At 39.6% G+C, this 24888-nt stretch overlaps 2 protein-coding genes across 2 annotated transcripts in view; both read left to right on the forward strand.

The window, feature by feature from the left end:
• The window catches only part of DNMT3L (DNA methyltransferase 3 like), a 48526-nt gene extending 33996 nt beyond the window's left edge, over nt 1-14530 (forward strand). Inside the window, exon 10 of the mRNA XM_063304693.1 lies at nt 14195-14530. Coding sequence (XP_063160763.1) covers nt 14195-14530 — 336 coding nt within the window. The remainder of the gene's footprint in view (nt 1-14194) is intronic.
• Nucleotides 14531-14594: 64 nt separating this feature from the next.
• Nucleotides 14595-20177, forward strand: ICOSLG (inducible T cell costimulator ligand). Its single transcript, XM_063304694.1, has 4 exons — nt 14595-14611; nt 16395-16435; nt 17723-18070; nt 19891-20177. Exons 1-4 carry the CDS (start codon nt 14595-14597, stop codon nt 20175-20177), a joined length of 693 nt encoding a protein of 230 aa, XP_063160764.1.
• Nucleotides 20178-24888: the final 4711 nt, after the last annotated feature.

The following is a 24888-nucleotide window of genomic DNA, read 5'->3' on the forward strand; positions in this document are numbered from 1 at the left end:
AGAAAAAGAACTAACTCAAATTTTGCAATGTTACACAACTATCTGCTACATAACTCTCATTGTTACTTTAGGAACACAACAAGTAAGAAAGACTTCCTGCTGCTCAGAACAGTATTAGAATGGTAACCAGATCTGTCAGAAACTTGTGTATCTTCAACACCTTAAAAAATAAATACTGTTGTTACAACTGAAGGAGACTTATTTGATTTGCACAATTGTTTTCAGTCAAAAATTAAAGTTAAATATTTTATGTTGAAGTTATAAGTTAGATCACTCAAAATTATCAGTAAACAGAATAAGCATTATTCAGTTATGACTTCCTTATAATTTGCATTCTGTGCCTACTTGGACAGTTAAGAATGGGTATGATTAAATGCTCCTGAGACCTTTATAATGCATAACAGATCTATATACTACTAAAACTCTTGTTATGCGCTGCCTGCCTCTGAATAAGGCTCAGACACTGGTTCGATGGATCAGGCTCTGATTTATTCGCAGCGCAGTTACAGCGTCGGAAGAAAAAAGCTGAGAGTGACAGGAGCGCGCCGGTGCGGGGTTTAAATACCCCGCGCCGGTCAGCGCCCCCTCACTCGCGGTCACGTCACCCCCCTTTGTCCAATACGTTGCCCTGCCGGTGGGTGAGGGGTCGTGAGGCCCCGCTGGCGTTCCGGGATCGCCCATCATCGGGTTTTCTATTCATCCGGTGATTGCTGTCAGCTGGGCGATCTCCGTTGTATTGGCGCTGATGGCTTGGGTGTGCTCCGTGATCTGTTTAGTTATTGTTTGTTGGCCGTTAGTCGTTGTGAGTTGATGGCTGCTTATCTTGAGCCCCTTCTCCTGTTTCCTTGCTATTGTCATGTGTGCCATTGCGCTGATGACTTCAGCTCAACGGCACTCATGACAACTCTTGTGTCTGTTTGTAATCTTTAACTGGGTAAAACGGTGAGTTGTAGGCCAACAATTTTTGAACCAAGGTACCTCAGTGGGCTAACTTACAGAATGCATCCAAAATCCAGGACCCATGCCTCCTGTGGAATTGAAATTTGGCAAATTTTATAAAACATTTTATGATATAAAAATTATTCTAAAACATTTATGACATAATACAAAATTTCATAAAACATTTCCTGTGGTCAACTCCTGATATTTGACTGTGCTATACAGTTCAATATGAATGACATGGGCTATTTTCAAGGCAGATACTTCTCTGAATATCTCCCTGAACTTTTAAAAACTTTTCCAGTGAAGGCAGTATATTAGAAGCTCTGCCACTCTTGAAGGCATTGAGAAATCTAGTAAGGAAATATCTCTGAAACGACGACACAGTGTGTCGCAGGTTGTGTAGTATACGTTAATGACCTTAGTTGAGAAAATGCAAATGTCCTAGAAATGAAGGACGTGGGCAGCCTTTCCAATATGGCACCCTTCAGGTGAGTAGGCTACACCTCCCACCAGCTGATACTATGAGACCTATAGTTCAACACATCTGGAGAGAACTATGTTAGAAATAGATTATGAACTAGTTATGAACTGCCATCAGACTGAAGTCCAAAAGTATTAAGACTCATGATCAGTCTTCTACAACATGGACCAACCTCCATAATACCAATGGACCCAGGAAGGGTGTGGAAGAAAACAATCCAAAATATATTGGCTGGAGGGAATTAAGATGAAATATAATCATTTCTTCCAGTTGACATTTCCTTCCGCCATCTGAGAGTATCCAAATCTCAACCCCAAGGGACACATGGCAGAAAAAAGCCACAGTGGAGACAGTCTAAAGTAATTTCCAACATACTGAATCCGAAGGAAGCAGCAGCCAACCCATTGCAACTTTTGAGCTTGAAGGGATTTAGATGCAGCTTAGACAGATTCAGCTAGCCTCATCCTTAGCCATTTTGACTGTTCAAGAATGGGTCATGTTGTGTAACTTCCTTCTTGTGGGTACCCTTTTTCTTAATTATCTTGTTGGTCTTCAGAATTAAAATAAAATCCTATAAATTCTAAAACCAGTATTTGTCTTGCTGCCCCACCAACTTCTTTTCAGGTTTAGGCACTTTTTTATATTTGTGAGTGTAGTGGAAACTCAGAAGAAAGGCAAGTTGCTGGGGGAGTGCACCCGTTTTGTATGGGTGTGGTCTTTCCTTTTAAGGTGATAAGTGTATAGAGGCTGTCAACCAATAGTTCATGATATCATCTTTGTTGAAATCTTACTTCTTTGCTTTTTGGACATATCAGCCCAGCATGGTACAAGTGCTTGTTTCAGACCCTTAACCAAAGATATCAGCAGAGCATGATCTCAGACCCTTGTTCGCAAGGTTTGGTGCAGAGAGTTAGACTGGAATGGTCAAGGGTGATTTTGTTATCTGTTCATGCGTGATGGAATGTCTTTGGCATGTATAATCAGTACCTGGGAAAATATTTTCTCAGAATAACAAAAGGCATCAGTTACGTAAGGGTTAAAACTATATTTAAATAACCTCAACAAATGACCGTCAGTATAGACCTATTATTTATTTATTTATTTAAGAAATTTATATGGCTGCCCAACTCACTCACAGAGACTCCAGACAGCTTACAGAAATAAAACCCCAAATACAAAACCCACCACACCCCTGGTGACAGCAATACATTCAAACAAGCCACTTGATGGGCTCTGTATCAATCTAGGATCCCCGGCCTGCCAACAAAACCATGTTATCCCAGACTTATCTGGGAAGGGTGCTGTACATTAACCAGAATAATCGTAGGAACATCCGTATCTGCTTCTGATGAAGACAAGGCACTCCCAGCTCTAAAGGGATGTGAGAATTTGCCCTATATTTACAGTCCTCTGCTGAAGGTTGCCATCTCTTGTGTTATTGCCGTGTCTAGGGCTATTTCCTGTCTATGTTATGCTTTGCAGTTAAAGTTACTCTTTTGCTATGCTTTGCTTAACAAACCCTGTTAGCTTTTACCTCATTTGTGTGTTTATTGCTTTCAAGACCACAGACCTCCTGCCCACTTTTTAGTGTGGCAAAACACTAAGGTAATGTAATTGTGGGAACGTGGAGAAAGTATAGAACAGCACTGGCACTTTGTCAACATTTAAATAAAGAAAATTGACTTTTATTAAATGACTTTAAAATGGGGTCTAAATAAATTCACCTAATACCACAATGTGTCTATAGTCTGTCAATATTTGCATTCCCAGGCACTAAATATATTCATAACCCTGTCTTACTGTCAGAGGGAGATATCCTTAACCCAAGGCTCTGAGCCTACCATAGACCTGTCCTTCTGCCCATATCTCCTAAATCTGTTTTCCCTCAATGCTCTCCTCTTTCTAGAATATAAACTGGGAGGTGATAGCTTGTGTTGCCCTGGTTTGACTGGTAGGTCCACTGCCCAATCATCACAAGCTGTCTAAGCTGAAAAATCCTTATTACTGTAGATGACTCTTCTTGTGAATTTACAAGCAAAGGTTGGAAAAATTCTAATAATAATAATAATAATAATAATTTATATGCTGCCTGACTCCCAATGATGCTGGGCAGTTTACAAATAGTTAAAAATTAAAAACAAGCAAAAAACCTAAGCAGTCAAGTAATCCCCTGTGTTAATGAATTCCTGAAGAACATTGAATGTTAACACTGAGCTATGCTGAAAGATACATTATATGCATTTCACATAAAACTATGCAGGGACTGAATGAATGAATTTGCAAAGTCAGCAAAAACCACATGGTGTCAAATAAGCCCCTGTAGAAAGATTTTTTCTGTAAGCCATTTCCTCTTCAATTTCCTGGGAGTGTACCGTGATGACTGGAGAAGCAGACACAATCAGGAAGTATCTTGTTTAAAATAATTTCATTATAAGTACATGTTACTAAAAGTGACAGTGTTAAAATGTCATCGGGCTAAGAAGAATAGAATCTTGTGGGAACTTCAAAACTAAGAATTTCCATCACTTTATGCTGCAAAAATTATGTCAGTCTTTAAGGAAGTGTGCAACTGTTTGCTCTTTTGTTGCAACAGACTAACACAGCTACTCGTCAGGGAAAGTGTCAAATGGTGATATTATTTGTGGAATCTTATTTTTCAGAAATAGGACTCTACCACATGTCCTCCTTTTTGTCCTCATATCCTCCATCTGGCAGGCATGGTCTTAAAATCAAATAATGTCTGGTTTTTTTAGCGACATATTTGGTTTTTTAAAATTATGGACAGTTTTCTCCATGCTAATCATTAAAACTGTTGTGTATTGTGACCTTATAAATTACCTGCTTCTTTCTTTCCCTCATTTGTCAACTGACTTGACTGCCTAGACTTACATTATTTAATTTATTTCCTGATTCCAGCAATCAGCTTCAATCCAGCCCCTTCAAATCTATGATCACTGTAGTCTGTAGATCCCATGACTCATCATACGTTTCTATGGTGAAATTTGAAAAGCACATTGTCAATTCTACATTATTGCTAGCATATGCTCTTGAAAATAAAGATTTGTTGGAAAAATACTGTATTGTGATTGAAAAACCAGTCTTTCTGATGCTGGAAAAAGTAATTTCATATACATGTAGGCCCAAGTACATTTTTTTGCAGTTTTTCACTGTAATTTTTGTTGTAACCAAGGCAATCAAACAGTTAGTGTGTCCTCCTTTCCCCCCATTTGTCCTCCTTTTCAATTGTCCACGTCCTCCTTTGCCTGTTCAGATATATGTAACCCTAGTCTATGGTGAATTTGGCAATTAAATTTTTTGAAATATGAACTTGGTTTTTCATAAATAAGGAGGAACCAACATCACTATATGGATTTGGATGTTCTGGGGCAAGGTAAGAGCAGTGATATTCCTTTAAAAACAGACATGAATATCCTTTTGCAGACAAGAATGGCAAATAATGTTATTGTTAGCAGCTGTGCACCACAATCAGCATGGTGGTAAGATTATGACATCACCAAAACCTGAAGCTAGGGTTTTAATACTTTTTCCTTTTCTTGGTTTTTTTAAATAGTTTAACTAAATTTAACTACTAAATTTTTAATAGTTTAACTAAAGCTATGTTACAAGTAGGGCGAGGATTTCTATGACATGTCATATTTTTTCTGGAACCTTTATTTGAATTTATAAGTAAGTTAAAACATGTTTTAGAGTAATATGGTGAGAATTAGATGCTTTTTATTTTGCCTGAAAAGTCATATTTTGACTTTTTAAAGGTGTTATATCATATTTCTACCTAATTTTGTAACAAACATCATATTTTGGTCATATTTTGGTCATTGGCAACCCTCCTGATAAGCAGCAAGTTCAAGCCAGCAAAGAAAGTGAGAATTTGCCTGTTTTTTTTCTTTTTCTTATTCGCTCCTCAACTCAGGAAGGGATGTGTGTGTGTGTGAGAGAGAGAGAGAGAAAGGGAGAGAAAGAGGTGGGAACAAACGCTTCTCCCCTGACCAGGCCTGAAAAAAAGGTGAGCGTTTGCCTGTTTTGTTTTCTTTTTCTTATTTGCTCCCCAACTCAGGGGTGTGTGTGAGGGAGGGAGGGAAAGGGAAAAGGCTTCTCCCCTGACCAGGCCTGAAAAAAAGGTGAGAGTTTGCCTTTTTCTTTTTCTTATTTGCTCCCCAACTCAAGGCTGTGTGTGTGTGTGTGTGTGTTTAAGAGAAGGAACCTTTTTCAAAATGACTTCAGCAGGCAGAGGCTTCTCCCCTGACCAGGCCTGAAAAAAAGAGTGAGAATTTGCTTTTCTTTTTTCTTTTCTCATTTGCTCCCCAACTCAGGTGTGTGTGTGTTCAAGGTAGTGGAGTAACGTGAGAGCTGCAATCTGATTTCAACATGCCTAAAAGTAGATGTTCAGCAAGTGTGAAATTACAACATCTTGTTCAAGAATTTGGGGAGCAGATTTTCAATAGCGATGGTGATATTTTGTTTTGTAAATTGTGTGAAGTTAAGGTATCAGCCCAAAAGCATTTTAATATTCAACAACATTGGGACACTGTGAAACACAAGAGTTGTTTAGCAAGATTTACCTTCACTGAGAACAGGCAACATCTCCTTTTCGAGAGAGCTTCTTCTTCAACTGCAAGTTCATCGAATACCCAGTCAGAATTTTGAAAGGATCTCTGTACAATGATGGTTACTTCAAATATTCCCTTAAGGAAATTAGGTAGTGGTAGCCTCAGGCATTTTTTGAAGAAGTACACCAGTCACCCAATTCCAAATGAATCAACTGTAAGGAAAAATTACATCTCTGCCTGGTATGAAGATGTGTTAGCAAAGATAAGATCTGCTGCTGCTGACAACAATAAGATTTGGGTTTCAATAGATGAAACAAATGATGTAAATGGAAGATACTGTATGTAGCCAATGTTAATATTGGCACTCTGAAATGTGACAAGCCTGGTGAAGTATTTCTTCTAACATGTGAAACTCTACAAAAAGTAAACAATTCCACTATTGCTATGCTCTTTGACGATCTATGAAACTACTCTGGCCAGATGGTGTAAAAAGGGGAAATATTCTTCTCTTTGTTACAGATGCCACTCCATACATGACAAAAGCAGCCAAGGGACTTAAACTTCTTTATCCAAAAATCATCCATATCACATGCCTTGCACAGGGGTTTATAGAGTGGCTGAAGAGATTTGAAGCAACTATTGTCATGTTCACTGTTTCAATGTATTTCAAACATCGTAACGTTTCACATGCCATGGCGCTGACACGTGTTTCTGTATGGGAGGGAGCTGCTGTGAAACCTTGTACCAAGCACTGTATATGGAATCAGGAGAATGGAATGTGTTTGGGTTATTTTCTCTGTTCAAGGACTTTTCCCACAGACCATCAGAAACTGTTAGGAGCACCTGGGATTGTGGACTTGAGAAGATTCTAATGGGGGAGGGATTTCGTTTGCACCGAGGGTTTTTAGTTTGAATTTGCCGCACTTTCATCATTCTCAGCTTTCTTTGTGATCCTGCATACTGTTCTTCAATAAATCAGATATCTTTGAAACCTTATGAGTCTGATGTATATTAGAATAGGCAATCATTACAACTATCCTGATGTAGATAAGATAATTTTGAATGGGAAAAAAATGTTCATTAAAGCTCCACTTCAAGTACAAAAGTTCAAAGAAATTGCTCCTACTTTGGCTCTCCCTCCCCAACATGTCGTGACACATTGGGGGACTTGGCTGCATGTGGCTATATATTAGTTCACAAATTATGCTTCCTTGCAGCAGATAAAGAATTTGACTGTTGTGACTCTTCCTCCATCAAGATTGTGCAAGATTCCTTTTCTGAAACCTTGGCTGGAAACTTTGCATATATAGGATCTAACTTCAGTGGATTATCAAGAGCAATCACTCACCTTGAAACTGTAGGAATGGAACTTAGTGATGCACTGAACATTGTAAAACAAACTGAGAGTGATTTAAAGCTAGCAAAGGGGAAAGTGGCTGAAAAAAATAGTGATAAACTGCAAAGGGTGCTGCAATCTAATCTGGATTATTCAACACTTTGCAAAATAAGTAATGTTCTAAATGGACTTGTAGCCAAATTTGAAGACTTTGAGCCAGAATTATCTCCAGATGAGTTTGCTTTTTTCAAATTCTATAACCTATAATCTCTTGTGATGTCAAACGGAGTTTCTCCAGATACAAGAATGTACTGGTGGACAACAGAAGGAGTTTTGAGTTTGATAACCTCAAGATGCACGTGGCCATCCAATGCAATTCTGCTGTTAATGAAAACGAATCCAGGGATGACAATTTTACTCTCAAAATGTTCATTTGATTCCTTTAATACTAGCACTTCTGCACTGGAAGTGAAGAAGAATAAACCTTTTAATTTGTGTGTGTGTGTAAGCACAGATTTTTAAAAACTGGGTGCTAATTTCAGAAAAATTGTAAAGTCATATTTTTGTTTTAATTGGTCGTATTTTTGTTTTAATTGGTCGTATTTAAATGGTTTTAAGGTCATAAATACTTGCATATTTCTAACATTTTTAGGTCATAGAAATCCTCACCCTCATTATAAGGATGTCAGTGCATAGTTTTATGATCAAATGCAATCTAAAATTGATAAAACATGCAAGCAATATGTGCTGCTTGTAGTTGAGGATTAGAATGCCAAAGTTGGAAAGAGTATGGAAGAAAACATAATTGGTTTGTATGGCCTAGGAAACAGAAATTAAGGAGAATGACTTATCAATTTCTGCCAGACCAGTGATTCCTCATTGCCAACAGTCTTCAGACAACCAAAATGATACCGATATACATGGATATCACCAGGTGGAGCACACAGAAATCAAATTGACTACATTAGTGGTACAAAACAGCAAAGACATGGCTGGGGGTTGACTGTGGAACAGATCACAAACTGTTCATGTTCAAGTTCCAAGTCAAGCTGAAGTGTAAGAATAAAGTCAACAAGTTTCTACAATAAGATCTTGAGCATATATCCCCAATTTTCAAGGAGAAAATCAGGAATCACTTTGAAGTCCTGAACCTCATTGATTGGCCACAGGCTATGGTAAGCAGCATATCCTGGTGGGATTCCTGCCTGGAGCTTGGCTCAGGAGCTCAGCTGGAGTGCTCAGAAGCAACACTGCTTAAGGGCAGAGCTTGGAGCTTGGCCTGGAGCTTGGCAGCAACCAGAAAAGGAGCAACCGTACTGAGGCAGCACCTCATCCCAATTAGTGCAAGAACTTTTGTAGGGAGGCAAAGGTTGAATGCCACTTTACAGGCTTGGAGAATTTGTTTTAAGGACTGAGTTATTAAAGACATATTTATGTGGCTACATCAACTTGCAAGGCCAAGGAGAATAGAGTTAACCCAGAGCAATAGCCTGTGTTGGAGGAGGTGTGTGCCACAATAAAGCATTATGTACAAATCTGATAAGCCGTGGTGTTTCCCGTCCTTGGAAAGCAAAGAACCCTCACAGGCCCGTGGGCCAAATCTAGCTCCCCACCTTTCTCGTACAGCCCACAACCTAAGAATGGATAGGCAGGCGGGTAGCAAATTGCCTGGCCTAAGCCTCAACTGAGCTCCTGGGGAAGGAGTTATAATGACTATAAATAATTCCAGATCACTATCACAACTTTTTTCCTTATGCAGCCATAATCCTGGAAACTAGTGGGAGTTTTTAAAAAAATAATCCAGTGATTACATGGGACCTAAAGGAAACCAACATTGAGGAATCTCAGTGCTGGTGCCTGAGAAAAAGGAATCTAATGAAGAGGCTATATCTGTACAAGTTCAAAGTATCTTTCTAAGTAACTTTATTCCATCCACTGGGGTTAACAAAGAAAAAGAAGGCAAAAAACATTTATAAAAAAATAAAAAAAGAAACCAGAGGTTCATTTACTAAATTATCATCTTGTCCATAACTGTGAGATTTATGGGAATGTTTATGGTTACAATGAATCTTACAATATTAATTGCATTAGAGGGTCATTGCAATTGCTTTTTACGTGTTATTTACTATGGAGAGAGGCAGTTTGGTGTAGTGGTTAAGGCATCAGGCTAAAAACTGGGAAGCTGTGAGTTCTAGTCCCGCCTTAGGCAAAGCCAGCTGGGTGACCTTGGGCCAGTCACTTTCTCTCAGCCCTAGGAAGGAAGCAAGGGCAAAACACTTCTGAAAAACCTTGCCAGGAAAACTGCAGGGACTTGTCCAGATGGTGTCTGAGAATCAGACATGATTGAATGCATTAAAAAAAATACTATGGAAATTGTATTATTTATATTGAACTATGAACATTTTATTGTTTATATTTCTACCAAGAATAACGTATTCGTCTTATATTTTCTTATACTAAGCTTTAAATAAACAAAGAAAGTATAAGTGGTTTCACTGTATTGCAAACAGAATCATGCTTTGAATAAAAGAAATAAGAACATATCATTGCCAAGCCTTTATATAAGGTTTATGTATCAACCTTCTTTTGTTTGTGGACATGAATGTAATCTATGCAGATATTCATGGCTGCTTTAAATTAGTGCCATGTTCACTTTTAAAGTTACTGGTAATTTTATTTGTTAATTTTTCAAAAAGAGATACAGGGAAGACTTTACCATTTCATGTTTCTAATGAAACCTCCTCTAATCTTTTTAGAATTTGACAATTGCTATTCTATGTTATTTAGAAAATAAGACTTTTGTATTCCAGTTATTTGTTAAACTGAAGAAGAAAATTTAACAAAGCTAAATGAGGATTCATTTTTGTTTAAGAAGACATTGATTTCTACCAGTATCTTACAGTATCCTATCCGACAAAGTATTTTGGTCCATGAAAGCAGTACCTCATCATATAGCCACCGCACACACATCCATCCTCTCAGCTTCTCTAACATTGAGTGAAAATTATTGGGTATACGTGCAGCTTTAAAGGGGTGCTGTATCATCTATGAATAAAATTCCTCTAATCTTTTTAGAATTTGACAATTGCTATTCTATATTATTTAGAAAATAAGACTTTTGTATTCCAGTTATTTGTTAAACTGAAGAAGAAAATTTAACAAAGCTAAATGAGGATTCATTTTTGTTTAAGAAGACATTGATTTCTAATTCAAATTAGTGAGTCACAGTCTGGAATGTAGTAAACATGTAATGAATCATCTTTCTCATCATCTAAATTTAATAAGATACCAATTTCCAGTAGAATGTAGATGTGTTAAAACTTATCTCCCAATATAAGCTATGGAAACAATATCTTTGGAATGTTGCTGATAAGCAGAAATACTAATTATTTTGTTCTCAGTGTTCTGGAATTTGGAGGAGATAAAGTACCTCAAATCAAGTAATACTTCATATTAATCAATATTAACACTTCTATTTATTTTCTGTACCTTCCCTAACATTATCTTGGTTAATTTACAGTGGAATTGTTTACAACTGTAAACAGGCTATCTCTTTTCTTAAATTCTTATATTGAAATCAGGCTCTTATTCTTATAGAAAACTTTAAATTACAATAAATTATTTTCTTCCCATGAAGCATACTTCTACTCAGTATCAGGGGAACATTACATCTAGTATTCAACACAGAGAGGTGCTGTGTGCCCTCAATCCAGAAATCACTGGGCCTGGATTTGTATTCTCAGAAATTGACACAAAATTCCCCCTCCCTCCAAGAACTGATACAGTGTCATGTTCACCGTTTCAATGTTCCTGGTACATCGTAAGGTTTCGCATGTCATTTACCTGATACGTGTTTGATCTCGGAAGCGAGGAGGATTCCATCTCAGGGAGTCGTTATCTGTTGGCTGCTGGTTTGGAATGTGTTTGGGTTATCTCATGTGTTCAAGGTTACTTTCCCAGGATCAGTAGAAAACGGTTACCAGCACCTGGGGGGGGGGGGGAGTTTGCTACGGCCAGGCGAGGGGAGGGATTACGTTTTGAGCCGAGGGTTTTTAGTTTGTATTTGGCACGCTTTTACTCATTCTCAGCTTTCTCTGTATTTGCATACTATTCTTACAATAAATCAGATATCATTAAGTTCCTGCTTGTGAGTCTGACTCTGTTAGGATAGGCAATCATTACATACAGTCAATTAACAGGAAAGACAATAATGGAAAAACCAATCACCCAAAATCCATATGATTGGAAGAACTCTGCTGCAGCCACTCCCATATTGGAAATTATACCTAATTTTTTACAGAATTATTCCCTTCTTCTTGTGCTTCCCCAGTGATTACCAAAAATGTACTAAACTGCCTAGAAAAAAGTGAGAATACCATTTCATCTGTGTGAGTATGCCTTCAAGTGAGGGTTGACTCCTGGAGACTGCCTGGACTTCTTGGCAAGGTTTTTCAGAAGTGGTTTGCCATTGCCTACTTCCTAGGGCTGAGAGAGAGTGACTGGCCCAAAATTACCCAGATGGCTTCAGCCTAAGTGGGGACTAGAACTCATGGTCTCCTGGTTTCTAACATGGTGCCTTAACCACTACATCAAACTGGCTGTTGTATCTGTACATTATTTCTAAAAGTTCAAACCTGCCTGTTTTATGCTATTCCAGCACTGAGCAGCTCGAGATTCTGTAATAATCTAATTGCCTCTGCACTGGGACACTGGGTTTAGTTTAGATTTGTGTTTTTCTGAAGGCAGCATACAGCCCAAGTGAAAAGGCTTTTTAATTCCTCCAGGCCTCCACTATGCACTACTCTCAAGTAGCTTCAAGGAGGAAAAAAGAGGGAGGAGAAATATGCCGGAGAATATTATAAACCATAATCAATGACGTGCAAACATATTTTCAGTAGGACTGTAGAGTAATACACAGAAGCTTATTAGAAAAATTGATTTTTGATGAGGGACATGTGGATGGACAATGATGAAGAAGAAGATGGTTGGTGAAAGTAAACAACTTGCCTGGAAATGCATACTCAGAAGCATATCATTTACTACTTAGGGGTGTGAAACTATGCTTCCAAAAAGATAATCCTTTTTGTATCAGGACATGATTATAATTTACTGCATTTATGTTTTATAAGCCATCATATATGCCCTTTGAGCAAAAAGACATGATACAAACCTAATCAACAACAACAACTTTTAACTTGGCCAGGTAACTGGCTTGGCCTCTGCTCCAGGAAAATGCAACAAAACCAGGTTCAAGCCAGGGTGGTTTCTCATTGTGGATACTTCCACCTTATGTAGAAATAGGAGATACACATTTATTTAGAAAATGTATATGGCTACCCATCTTAAGCAAATAACTGGGCAGCTAACAGTACAGAACAATATAAAACAAAAATACAGTGAAAATCTAACGTAAGAAATACAAAAGACAAAAGACAAGGCATTTCACACACAACCTGCATATATCGGGCTCTGCGAACAACCCAGCCCCAATGCCTGAAGCAGAAGCCAGTTTTTTAGAGCCCTCCAGAAGACTGACAGGCTTCTCACTTCCCTTCAGAAACCAGACCACTGGCTTCTTCCCACATCCTTCCCCACAGAAGTCTGTTGTTCTGCCTCCTACTAGCCCACATTGGCCAGCTTGCTCTTCCGTCCTGCCCCTGTGTCCCCTTGCCCTGGTTGCAAAAAGCAAGTGGAGGAGAAGGCCATCAGGGCCTGGCTGCTTCCTGGCCTTGGTGTCACCCTATTAGTTACTGGAGCATGCTGGCACAAAAAATATAAGGCAAGGAAGTGCAGCAATGCAAACATGAATGTTAGGTTTAGAAGTAGACACAGCCAGAAGTTGTGTGAAAGGCCTCTAGAGGACTCGGCAATGCTTCAGATTGAGTTCAGAAGAAGTGCTTCAGAAGACTTTATGAAAAAGATATCACTGAATCAGATGCTGTGTTGGTGCTTTCTTGCATTCCAAAGCACTTCTGAATCAGATCCAAAGCACTGCACAGCCCTAGAGGGATCAGATTACATAAATATATAGCATTGCTGAAGAGAAAAGTTAGTTCAACAAGTTGCAAGTAATGGGGGAAACACTTATTTTCTTAAAATCAGGAGTGCAAGATTCACTGGTTAAAATAAAAAGATCATTAGATAAAGAAATCATGCTTGGCAAGGATGAAGGAAAATGCAAAAGAAGACGACCACCAATGTGACAGATTGGTCCAGCAACAGCAGCCATGGGGGCCACTCTAGCAGCCATTAGCCACTGACTGAACATTTCGGGACAACTACCCACCATTTCGTCAGGAGTCAACATATCAACGAGCAACAAGATTGAATGGGAAATGGAGACTGTTTATTTGAGGAGAAATGAAAGCATGCAGTTACGGATTTAACAATAGAGAAATATTTTTTGTTACATCGGTCAGTTTATCAGAATGTTATTAGCTCAAGGGTTTTAGTGCAGTTTCAAGCAACTAGTTATGATCTGGCTTTTGCAGAATCGTTTCCTTTCCATTGAAAATACTTGCAGAATTTGGTAGCCCACCTTCTCTTCCAAGACTTATAGAGCAATTTAGGTCGTTTGGCCATAATGGCCGACAGCCTTTGCTAATTTCCCTGGCTGTGCCCACACTTCCACCTCCTGACCTATAAGGAAAGAAGTGAAACTAATCTCCGTATTTTCAGAACTGCTGGGGAAATGCGAACTAATGTTGTGGGGAAAAAAGCGTAACATATTATAAGTGATTAAGACGACATAGGAACAATGGGGGTGAGGGATGTAGTTTGCCTGGAGTCTTTTTGGTGGCCTCAACATCTAATTAATTTAATTTAAAAAATGTTACTGGAACATTTATCCTGCCCTATTACACACAGAACTTCAACCTTCAGCATCAAGTGCGCACAAGTCAGCAGAAACTGGAACGACACGCAAGCCGAATTCTTCTGCCTCGGCTGAAGTCAAGAGAGAGTCGCCCTGACTTTTTCCACCGTGAATTGGGAAGTCCTCCCTTCCGCGATTCAGCGGCCTCTTCCCTTTCCGCCACAGGAAAAAGAAAGCTGCCGTCTCCGCGACTAGTCGGTCCTCCCCAATCTGCCGAGGTCGAAGAGAAAGCGCCGGGAATGCGAGCTAGCTGCTGCCGAGGCCCGGGCGGCAGTTCGGCGTCTGTGCTCCGCCGGTGCTGGGAGGGCCGGGTGCGAGTCGCTGGCTAGTGGCTGAGGAGCTCCTCCCACCCCCCTGTCTTCGGCCAGTTCTCGCAGATGCAGCCCGGTCATTATGGGCTCCCGCGAGCGGTGAGTAGAGTAAGGCGACTGTCCTGGGTTCCGTGGCCGGGCGGTCAAGTCTTTGCTGGGATACAGAAGGCTTGGGAGTCAGAAGGCGCCCGAAGGAAGAGGCGGCTGAATGCTCGGCGTGCAGAGGCATGGCTGGCGTTTACCTGCTTCAGGCAGCATATAACATCTTGTATATTTTGCCGCGAAGTCGAACTAAATTCTGTGGCATCAGCTCTAACAAATGATTAGTGAAGTGGCAACCACAAGAAGAGGATTCGTATGCAAATTCTGATCAGTGGATTAGTTACTCGTAGTTGTCAGAGTAAGCCCTATAGGACTTAATTCTGAGTAAATGGATAGGGTCAGGCTGGAAATGATTGCTAATACTGAAGAAAAAGTGCATTCTGAGTAGCCTTTTTTTCCTCGAGGCAGTCAGGTAACAACCTGAAGGGATTTGTTAACCTGTTGTTTTAATCTCCCAACTATGAAGGCTGCCTTTTCTTGTAAAATGAAACGATTATGTATCCAAATTGTTTGGTTTTGATTCATGTGATGTGTGTTGGTTTAGTGTGATGTGTGGTTAGCCACACAGCCCACAGGGTGTAGTGGTTAAACTGTTGGAAGGGGCATTTAATCTACTGAGTCCAACTGATGTTTAATGCAGGGGTCCAAATTAAAGTTGGCTAGCCTCTGCTTGAACACACCCAGGAAAAGGAGATTCTCCTACCTTTTGGTTGGAAGCTACCCTTTAAACTGTCACATTAAAGACATTCTCTGTCCTGCGGTCTGAAACAAGGGAGGGCAAGTCATGGCCTTTTTTCTGTCTGACATCATTTCAAGTACTGAAGAGTCTCTGGCATCCTGCTTCCCTCTTCTCAGGGCTCCACATGCTCAGCTTCTTCAGTCTGTCTTCATAGGATCCAGGTGTTAGCCCTTGGACCTTTCTTGTTTCCTGTCTCTAACCTATTTCAGTTTCTCCAAATCTTTCTTAAAGAGTAGTGCCTAGACCTAACCAACAAAGTATTTATTAAACACATTTATGTAACTGCCCATCTACCAAAAGGCACTCTGGGCAGCACTAAGTTCTTTGTCACATGACAAGGTTCTTAAGGGGTGTCCCCCCAAAGTAGAATAATGTAGACAATTCCTTCCTGTGACTTGGATCTGGGAGATCCTGGTTTAATTAACCTCCTTGGATGACTTTGAGCCAGCCATCACCTTTCAGTCCAAATCTCAGGAAGCAGCTATTGTATGGGCTAAAGAGGTCCTCTGGGTATGCCTCTATAAGGAAATGGGAAGATGTTAAAGCAAAAATAGGAAAATGGTCTCAGAAGGATGTCGGTGCTTAGTGGGTATGTTAGTTAAGAACTTACCTTTTCCTTTTCTCAGACTTACAAAGGCAGTTTGTGGTAATACATGAAAGCACAAATACTGTCCAGGCCTTTCCCTGATTTGATGTTGCCAACTTTTACTTTCTTTCTATTCTTATTGTGTTGTTTTTTTATTTTCGTATGGAGCTGTTTATATATATATACTGTAATGTGAGCACCAAGAGTCACTTTTTATTATGGCGGCATACAATTATGATTAATAAATACAGAAGAGAGGTGGTATGGTAAAATAATGAAAATTATGAACTCATTTGGTTCAAGCCTTAGTCCTACTATTAATTTATTATATGGCTTATGCTAAATCTTATTATATATTTCCCCCAAAAAATAGTTTGTGGAATTTTTAAAATTATGTTCACACATTCTGTTATAATTTTTAATTTATGTTTAATTTACATTTTATTTTTCTTTAGCCTTCGATTCTTGGTCTTGTTTCTTTTCGTTGGGAGATATGGTAAGTTATGATTACAATGCTAGGTTTATTCAGCTATAAAACAAGCACTTAAATACCATATGTGTTAATGGAAATGATCAGAGCTATTCTGACTTCACGGCAAATCATACAGAAGCAAGGAATTTTTAATTTAGTTGCCTGAATTTTTCTAAATGCAGCTGAACTATTAAATTAACTTTCCCTTATTCTTAAATACTTTTTCAATAAAAAGCTGATACAGATAATACTCACTTAACAACCATTCGTTTAATGATGGTCTGAAGTTACGACAGCCTTGGAAAAAGTGCTTTAGGACCTGTACTTGCACTTATGATTGTCACAAACCGTTGTACCACTTCGCAGTCACGTGATTGCAATTCAAGCACTTTGCAGCCAGTTCACGTTTATGACCAGTTGCAGTGTCTTGGAGTCACGTGATTGGGATTTGCAACCTTTTTTTGCCTGTGTCTGTAAAAATGGTCTTAAAATTGGGTTTGGTCCCATGGTGACTCACTTAACGACCGCACCACTTAACAACCAATTTCCAGTCCTTATTGTGGTTGTGAAGTGAGGACTACCTGTATTCTCAGTTATTTTTGTCCGTACATAAGGCTCTGAACCCCAGTGTATACATTAGGCAGATAATCAATAGCATCATTAAATTTCCCTACTGAGAAACACTGTACTTGCTCAGCTTAGATGCTGTGGTAGCGGTAGAACTAAGACAAGGACTTAAGAGGTCTTGGATGGAATTGTATTTCCATTAGATTAAAATGAAATAACATCAATTGAAAAAGATTGTCAACAGAACAGTCATGATAAAGAGGAACAGAGGCCAGCAGAGAGATTTGCCCTTTGAATCCAATCAGGTCCACTTTTTCTTTAAATTTATCAGATTGGTCTATCCTCAGTTGCCCGTTTATGCTTGAATTGTTTTTATTATGTGTACGTTTTCTGTTGACATTAGCTGCCCAAATTTGTTGCTGCAAGACAGGTGGCCATATAAATCAAATCAAATAAATATAAATACTGAATTAAGAGGGAATGCATACAAATGCATTTTCACATCCATTCCATATAATCAGCAGCATAAAAGCTCTGTATATGATATGCAAAACAAAGTAAATTTCAGTACAAATTTAAATACAGGAGTCCAGTGACTTCTGGAGTATAAATAAGGATTTTAGGAGTGAAGAGAAACAAACACAAAACTGAACTTGGAATAGTGACTTCAGTTTTAACTTAGTAAAATTGAAAGCTAGATTATATGATGCAATGTATTTTTGTATCCTCTCTCTCTTTATGCAGTAGCTGAAACAGAAATTATTGGCATAATAGGAAGCAGTGTTGAATTGCAATGCCAATATCCAGAAAAAGAACTGTTGAACTACAATAGGAATCGAATATTATGGCAAATAGAAGGCAGGTTTTCATGCTACGTAGCTGGCCATTTTCCTAATGAAAATATGGAAGAACACCAATGTGAACAATTCAAACGACGGACTCTGTTAAGTGAGCCAAAACAAGGCAGTACTTCTTTGCAGCTGTCAAACATCAGCATAGCAGATGAATTGATATATATCTGCATAATACAGAAAAATATAAATGGAGAGTTTAAACTCATTTCTCATGAAGCCATAACACTCAAAGTGGCAGGTAAGCTTGTTCTTCTAAGCAAATGCTTATAACTAGGGATCTTGTAAATTGTGGTTTGTGGCCAGGTGAGCCGTCACAGTGGAGACTGGGTTGTAATTTGGCCTCAGGGATGAATTTTTGTGAGCTTGCCAGCTCCATGAAAAGAATCCCATAGACAGTGGGAAGTTTCTCAGGCACACCTTTAGGTTTAGATCCAAAAACCTAGTGAAGCTCTAGAAGGGGCAGATCTGTTAAGCAGAGAAGGTTGTTGGCTGTTTTTATCTTTGTGCTACGTGGACTGAAGGTGCCAGATGAACCAAGTAGCAGAGAGTGCAGCTGCTGGGAGAAGAAGGCGCAAGGCTGGAGAGAGAAATCCTGGAAGTGGGAGGAATGTGAGACTGAAAACCCAGCGGAATCCAAAAGGGAGGTCTACAGGACAGACTGGTTGGTGAAATGATGTATGAAAGAGTTGAAAAGGAGAAATCAAGAGTTAGCACGGGGAGGAGGGAATAAAGTGCTGGTTTCCAAGAAGCTCACCGAAGAGTTATTTTTCTGCCTTTCCCTCCTTGTCTCTAGTGTAAGCTATGAGCAAGCAGAAAAAGAAAGGAAAGTAAAATTGCCTAAAGAAATTAATAAAACAAAGCAGTGATTAAGTTAATTCCTGTGTGGATAAAGGAGGGAGATATCAAAACAAATGGTGAACATTAAGTTCTGTATATAAATGTATACTGGTTTGTTAAGCAAAGACTGCTATATAGAAGGAATAAGCACAAATTATTTACGTTAATAGTATTATAACATTAAACAACTCTTTAGTATAAAAAGCACTGTTGTGTGCAGATTAAGTTCTTGTCCCTTTTTCACCTTCCATAACAATTTTGCAAAACTTTAATATTAGTGAGTAACATGAAGGAAAAATTTTCAAAAGCGTGTATGAGTTTGAATTGCACAAAACTCTTAATGCTACCTGAGGAGGGGTGGTGTGCTCAGGTAGACATGGAGACAATTTACTCCCCTCTACATCATTTCCTCCCTCCTGGTGGCTGTATGGTCAGCAGACACTTGTGCTTATGAAGCAATGCATGTGCTTAGAAGGTATTCTGCAGCTGTAACTGTGTAGAACAGATGATTCAGTCTTGACAATAATTTATTTTCATGAATGTGTCCTTGCTGAATAATATAAACCCCTCTGCAATTGGATGGTTTGAAGAAAACATAGACAACAATGAAGACTGGAAAGGCAATCTTAAGTACCCACTTTATAAACTACCTGTATGGTGCCTACTGCCTTTTGCTGCAATGTAGGCAGAATTCTTGGATATCATATACTTAATTCCTTTTTCTTCCAAACTCTCGGGGAAGTGGGGAGGACAGGGTAGTCACTGAAAGCATGGGGATACATCTTTTAATGTTGTACTCTGTATTGCACAGTTATGCTAGATGTGCCATTTGGGATTATGCAGTGGAAATTAATGTGAGATACCAAATCCAACCCTGTGCTGTTTGGTACTTTTGATCACAGACAAAGAATTCGAGGGGTTAATCTGGTGGATTTGGTGCACAGGAGGGCTTATGGGTCAGTAGTGGACCAGATCCTAGGTTCAGTTCCTGACACCTTAAGTTACTTCCCTGTAAGTTGCCAGAGAAGACCTCACTCCCACCAAGATTTTGGCAGTATAATCTACTGAGGAAGGAGTACATAAATTGTTATATTATCCAGTTATGAAATGCTTCTGCTCCAACCTTTTATATCATACCATCTCTTCTCCAAAAGTGGCAGATAAAATTGTGGGGAAACATGGTTGTAAAATTATGCTGCTGCTTTTTCTCCTTTTTCCCAGCAAATTACAGCAAACCAGTTATAACAGGTCCTGTGCAGTCTGGAGAAGAAATGACATTTATGTGCAATTCAAGCCATGGCTATCCAGAACAAAGGCTTTATTGGGTAAATGAAATGGACAACAGCACCATGAACACAACTGTGCAGATCACCAAAGAACTTGATGGGTCTTTCAGTGTATTCAGTATATTAACGATGAAAGCAGCTTCTGATATAAAGTTAGGGTGTACAATTGAACATAAGCAGCTGTGTCAAAATATTACTACCACAAGTAAGTTGATTTTGTAGTTTATCTGTCTTATCTGTTGTCAGTTTGTAGGTTGATTTTGTAAAGAAAAATAGAGGTGTCAATATGTATATATTAAGCAAAATAGGAAAGCATGGCGAATCTGGCTTCTGAAAATCTTTCTAACCCCTTAATAATGGTTCTGGCTCTGATCCAGATTGACTTGGAAGGAGGAAAAGAGCTCAGAGTAGGGGAAAGGCTACAAATCCAAGCTGTTGTCCAGCTGTCTCTCTCTTGGGGATGCATTGGGGAATTTTTCTGGAACATTCTCCATAGTCTGGCCTGATCCAGCCTATTTTTAACATGATTGTTCTTTTACCACCTTTTCCACCTGGCACCAAATTTTATTCTATTCTGTTCAGTTTGTGGAGAGTTGTCCTGCTGAAGACAGACAAGAATCCCAAGTCCCTTGACATAATTTCTTCTCAATATTCTGTTGGGTTGGAAAGAATAAAAAGACAATTGGATTAATTTTCTGTAATTGGGTGGCTTAGTTAATTCAGAAAATGAAACTTGCCTGCTGGTAAACTGCAGCCCCATGGCTTTTGCCTCCTGTTCAGAATGCCACAGTGCTTCGGCAGCTGTGCTGGGATCCATGACTCTGGCTGAATTCTCTTTCCTCTTGCATTATCTAAGTTACAGGAGCTGCCTCCAAGGCTATCCCAAGCAATTCTACATGTCCATTTCTCTCCCAAACTCAGGCCTCCAGAGCTTCTTGCCTGTAACCTTTCCTCCCTCAAGTAGGGCACTGCCTGTCTTGTCCTTTGGGATCTTCTTGCAATAGGGGGCTTCCAGGTTGATGTTTTTCTCAAGTAATTTCTCCACCTGATACATAGAATTTTATGAGGCATGCAGAGGATACTGTCTTCCATTTCTAGCTGTTACATTTTCTCACCAAGACGTTCTTTTGAGTGGTAGAACCAGGACTCCTCCATCTGGAAGCATCCAGATTCTTTTATCCATCCTCCTTTTCCCACCATATCTCCATCACTTTCTTACTGCCAACTGATTCTTCAGCATTTCTAGCACTTCAGTTTCTCTTTTCTCTTTAGCTGGGAAAAGTTGGTTTCTGGATATATTCTGCCGCAGTAGCAGCAGCAGCAGCAGCAGCAGCAGCAGCAGCAGCACACCATCTATTTTCCTACTGCACTGACTTTATTTACACTGGAAACTTCAGTAGAAGATTAGGATTGGAGAGGTGACAGATGACGTGGGAGAGGGACAATCAGTTATTAAGTGCCATCAGCTATAAGCAAAACAGGGAATAATAGGCAGGTGAGAATCTTAGTAATTGCCTTTTCCCAATAACATCTCTTACTTGTGCCACATGATTCAGGCATTTATATTTGCTCTGAAGCGGAGGCATACACAATGTAGGGTGGGATTCCCAAATTTGCTGGGCTAATAAGGAAATTTGGGGTTTAAGGACAAGTTGTGGGTGCTTTCAGAAAATAGCTGCCATGAGCTGCATGGCCAGTCACACACAAAAAGGTATTAGAAGGTAAATTGGTGAAGTTAGTCCTTGCCTTTCCCTCCAAATGCTAAAGATGCTAGGCAGGTGGACATCCCCGGCTGCAGCCACCACCATTTTCATATTCAAAAAATGCCCCTGAGGTTATATGAGACCTAGAAGGGTGGTGGTGCTTTCCTTTGCAATGTGGTAATGCTCCTTTTTAAAGACTTTTTAAACTCATTATTTTAATCATAATTATATGCCCAGCAGGCATCAAGGGAAATATTGCCAGCCTGTTGGGCACTCAGGATTTATCAGCCCTGTTATTTGGTGAATTACTTTAAAATTTGCTGTTTTGTTTCCAAAATAGTTTCTGATCTGATTCCCATGCTGGGAAAGCAAAAATTCTGCTGTGTATGATTTACTAGTTTAGATATGTGTAGAAAACTCTTGAATGATTCTTAATTTAATGTTGCTACTTTTAAAAGCTATGCAGTGTGTGTTAACTGTAAACCAATTCTGTTCAAGGATTTTTTTCCTTTTCTCCCTACCTTTGTTGTTATTGTTCCTGTTTAGTTGACTTAACGAACAGCACTTTAACTGATGATCAACAACATACCTCAGCTGCAGTCTTCATTGTTCCTGTTGTCACAATTGGATTTTTTATTTTTATTGTGAACTTCATCTGGAAAAAATGGAAGTATTCTCTTTAAACAACATTTACTGGTAAGTAAACAGTACATAAATTTTAGCAGAATTATGGTTAGGGTAGGTAGTCATAGTCATGCAGCTTTTCATTCACTTTGCCACTTTATTGGCATGTGAGGGCCTGCAAAAGTGAAAACGGTTGCCTGTTTAGATGTCTGGATAGCAGACTCAAGTTTAGGAAAAAGGATTAAGTCAGAGGCAGTACCATCATAGGGAGGGTGGAGGCAAGGGCGTTGGGGATGTGTCTATGGCATGGCATTGCAATACAAGCCCTGCCCCTTTTTAACATGTGTTGTTGACATGTGTTACAACATGCCATCCCATTATTGCTTTAGTCAGAATACTGAAAGCAAGGACTGTGGATGCCACTGATCAGAGGACTAAAAAGATCATGCAGGATGTATGCTTTTCCTCAGGTCTTCCAAATCTTAAATACTCTACATAAGGAGCAATTTCAGAATCTGACTCCTCAGCAAGAAGTTTACTTCAACCTTGGTCTCAGTCTGCTTTCACTTCAGCTTGCTGTGCAGATTGGATATGAAGACAACTTTTTAAAAGTTATTGTTACAATATGGAGTAAAAAGCAAAATACTAGATTTATCTAGACTATAATCAAAGTTTATTTCCTAAGTGGGTGATAGGAATGACACAGGGATAACTGCATGATGAATACTTACTGGCCAGGAAGTGATCTAACTACAGCAAAGGACTTACGACTGTCAACATGGGTGGGAATGAGATAACCTGGAACAGGCCTTGAAATCTAGACCACACTGGACTCCATTCCCAGAGCATGGAAGTTGAAATCCCAATTATTTTGGTTCCAGTGGGACAAGGAGGGCTCCACTGCCAACCTGGCAATCAGATCCAAAATGGACAGTACACCACCAGCAACTCTAGCTTCTCCATACAGTCCTGACTCATAAAAGCATTCACATGCAGATACCAACAAAACAGCACAACTGGCCATATCTTCCCAGCCCTAGTGTCTCACTGCCTGTATATCATGTATAGATGAGATCTTTTTTGGACAAGCCTCCCTTTAGCCAGCAATAGCCTGAGGCTGTGGCTGCCAGCAATCCAGCCTCTAGGGAGGGATCGCCCACTGGGAATCTATTTGTCCCTTCTATCCCCTTCTGCAGCAATTCACATTAACAACAAAAAAAATATCTCCCCCACCTACAGCCCTGAACCTTCTCTCCCCAGGTTCACCATGGGACTGTGGTTAACTCCCCTGCCTCTGTTCTGTTACTCCAGTGGGAAGTCCACCCAGTACACTCCCTGATTCTCCCTTGTGGGTTACATCCACCACCAACTCTTCAACATTTCCTTCTACTTCTGAATCTAACATCAATACTCAAGCACATTCCAACCACTTTTTTTTACTGCAAGAACTCACAGCCTCATTGCCCCCATTCCCAGCTGATGGACACGTAGCTTTACTTGATCAGATCATTTCCAAATCCCGAAGTACAAGCCCGTCCCTCTCCTGTGCTGACTCAACTGGACTGCTTTTCCTCCTTGACCCTATGCTTCAACTGACTATTTTTTCCTGCCCACTCCTCTGAAGTGGCAGCAACACTTTGATCACCTTCAGCCAGTGCTGTGGCTCCAAAGGTACATGCATGTGTTGCCATCTTCCCACAACCTGCACATTTTCTTCATGAGGAGCCTCATAACAAGACTAAGCATGACTGTTATTAGAATAACTGCTGGATGATTTTCTTCTCCTTGCTTTCCTTCTGAAGTGTTTCTCACATTTGCAATCCATCCTCCTTCCTCTCCTTCCACAATTCTACTGCCTCCATTGTCAAGCCACTGATCCAGTTGTATCCACTTCCTTGCATCTGTTAACACTTCACAATCCATCTCAACCCTCTCTTCTAATAGTCACATTCTATTTAATACTATCCACATCATACCTTAACTGTTGCAAGACACAACAAGCACCAGACAAAAACTAGCTAAAATCTGAGCCCCATCTTTATGTATTGACATTCGGGAACATTACAGTTTTCCCTTTGCAGCTATCTTCAGGGGGTTGAGTTGCTTTAAAGTCCTTCAACAGAAGATTTTATACTAAGGTCATGGGATGGATGAAAGTTTAAGTATGTTGATGATGGTTTGCCATTTTTGAGGCTGAAAAGGTTGCACACTCCACTTCTTTCATTTTTTTTCTGCACTTTTGGCTTTGTCCTTCTTTTCCTTCCTTTTTCTTTTCTTTATTCTAAATATTAGTTTCTGTTAGTTTTTATCTTTGTTTAAAATCCTAATAAAGTTATTTTTTAAAATAAAAGGACCAGTAGCTGTAATACGGTAATGGGAACAGGCTTATGCCTTACTTGTAGGTTTCCAAGCACTTTCATGGCCTCTGTCAGTAAAAAAGATGGTAAACTGGATAAGCTTCTGTCTGATCCAGCACAACTCCTGCTGTTTTCTGGTCTGTGTTTTGCCACAGTGAAGTGTTGGCAGTAAGTTCATAGATCTGAAGGCAGAAAAAAAAAAAGGGGGTCACATAGGAGTTGAAAGGACTTACTGACCAAAGCAAAGCA

This window comes from Candoia aspera, chromosome 5 (assembly GCF_035149785.1).
Source record: "Candoia aspera isolate rCanAsp1 chromosome 5, rCanAsp1.hap2, whole genome shotgun sequence".
NCBI classification, from domain to species: domain Eukaryota; kingdom Metazoa; phylum Chordata; class Lepidosauria; order Squamata; family Boidae; genus Candoia; species Candoia aspera.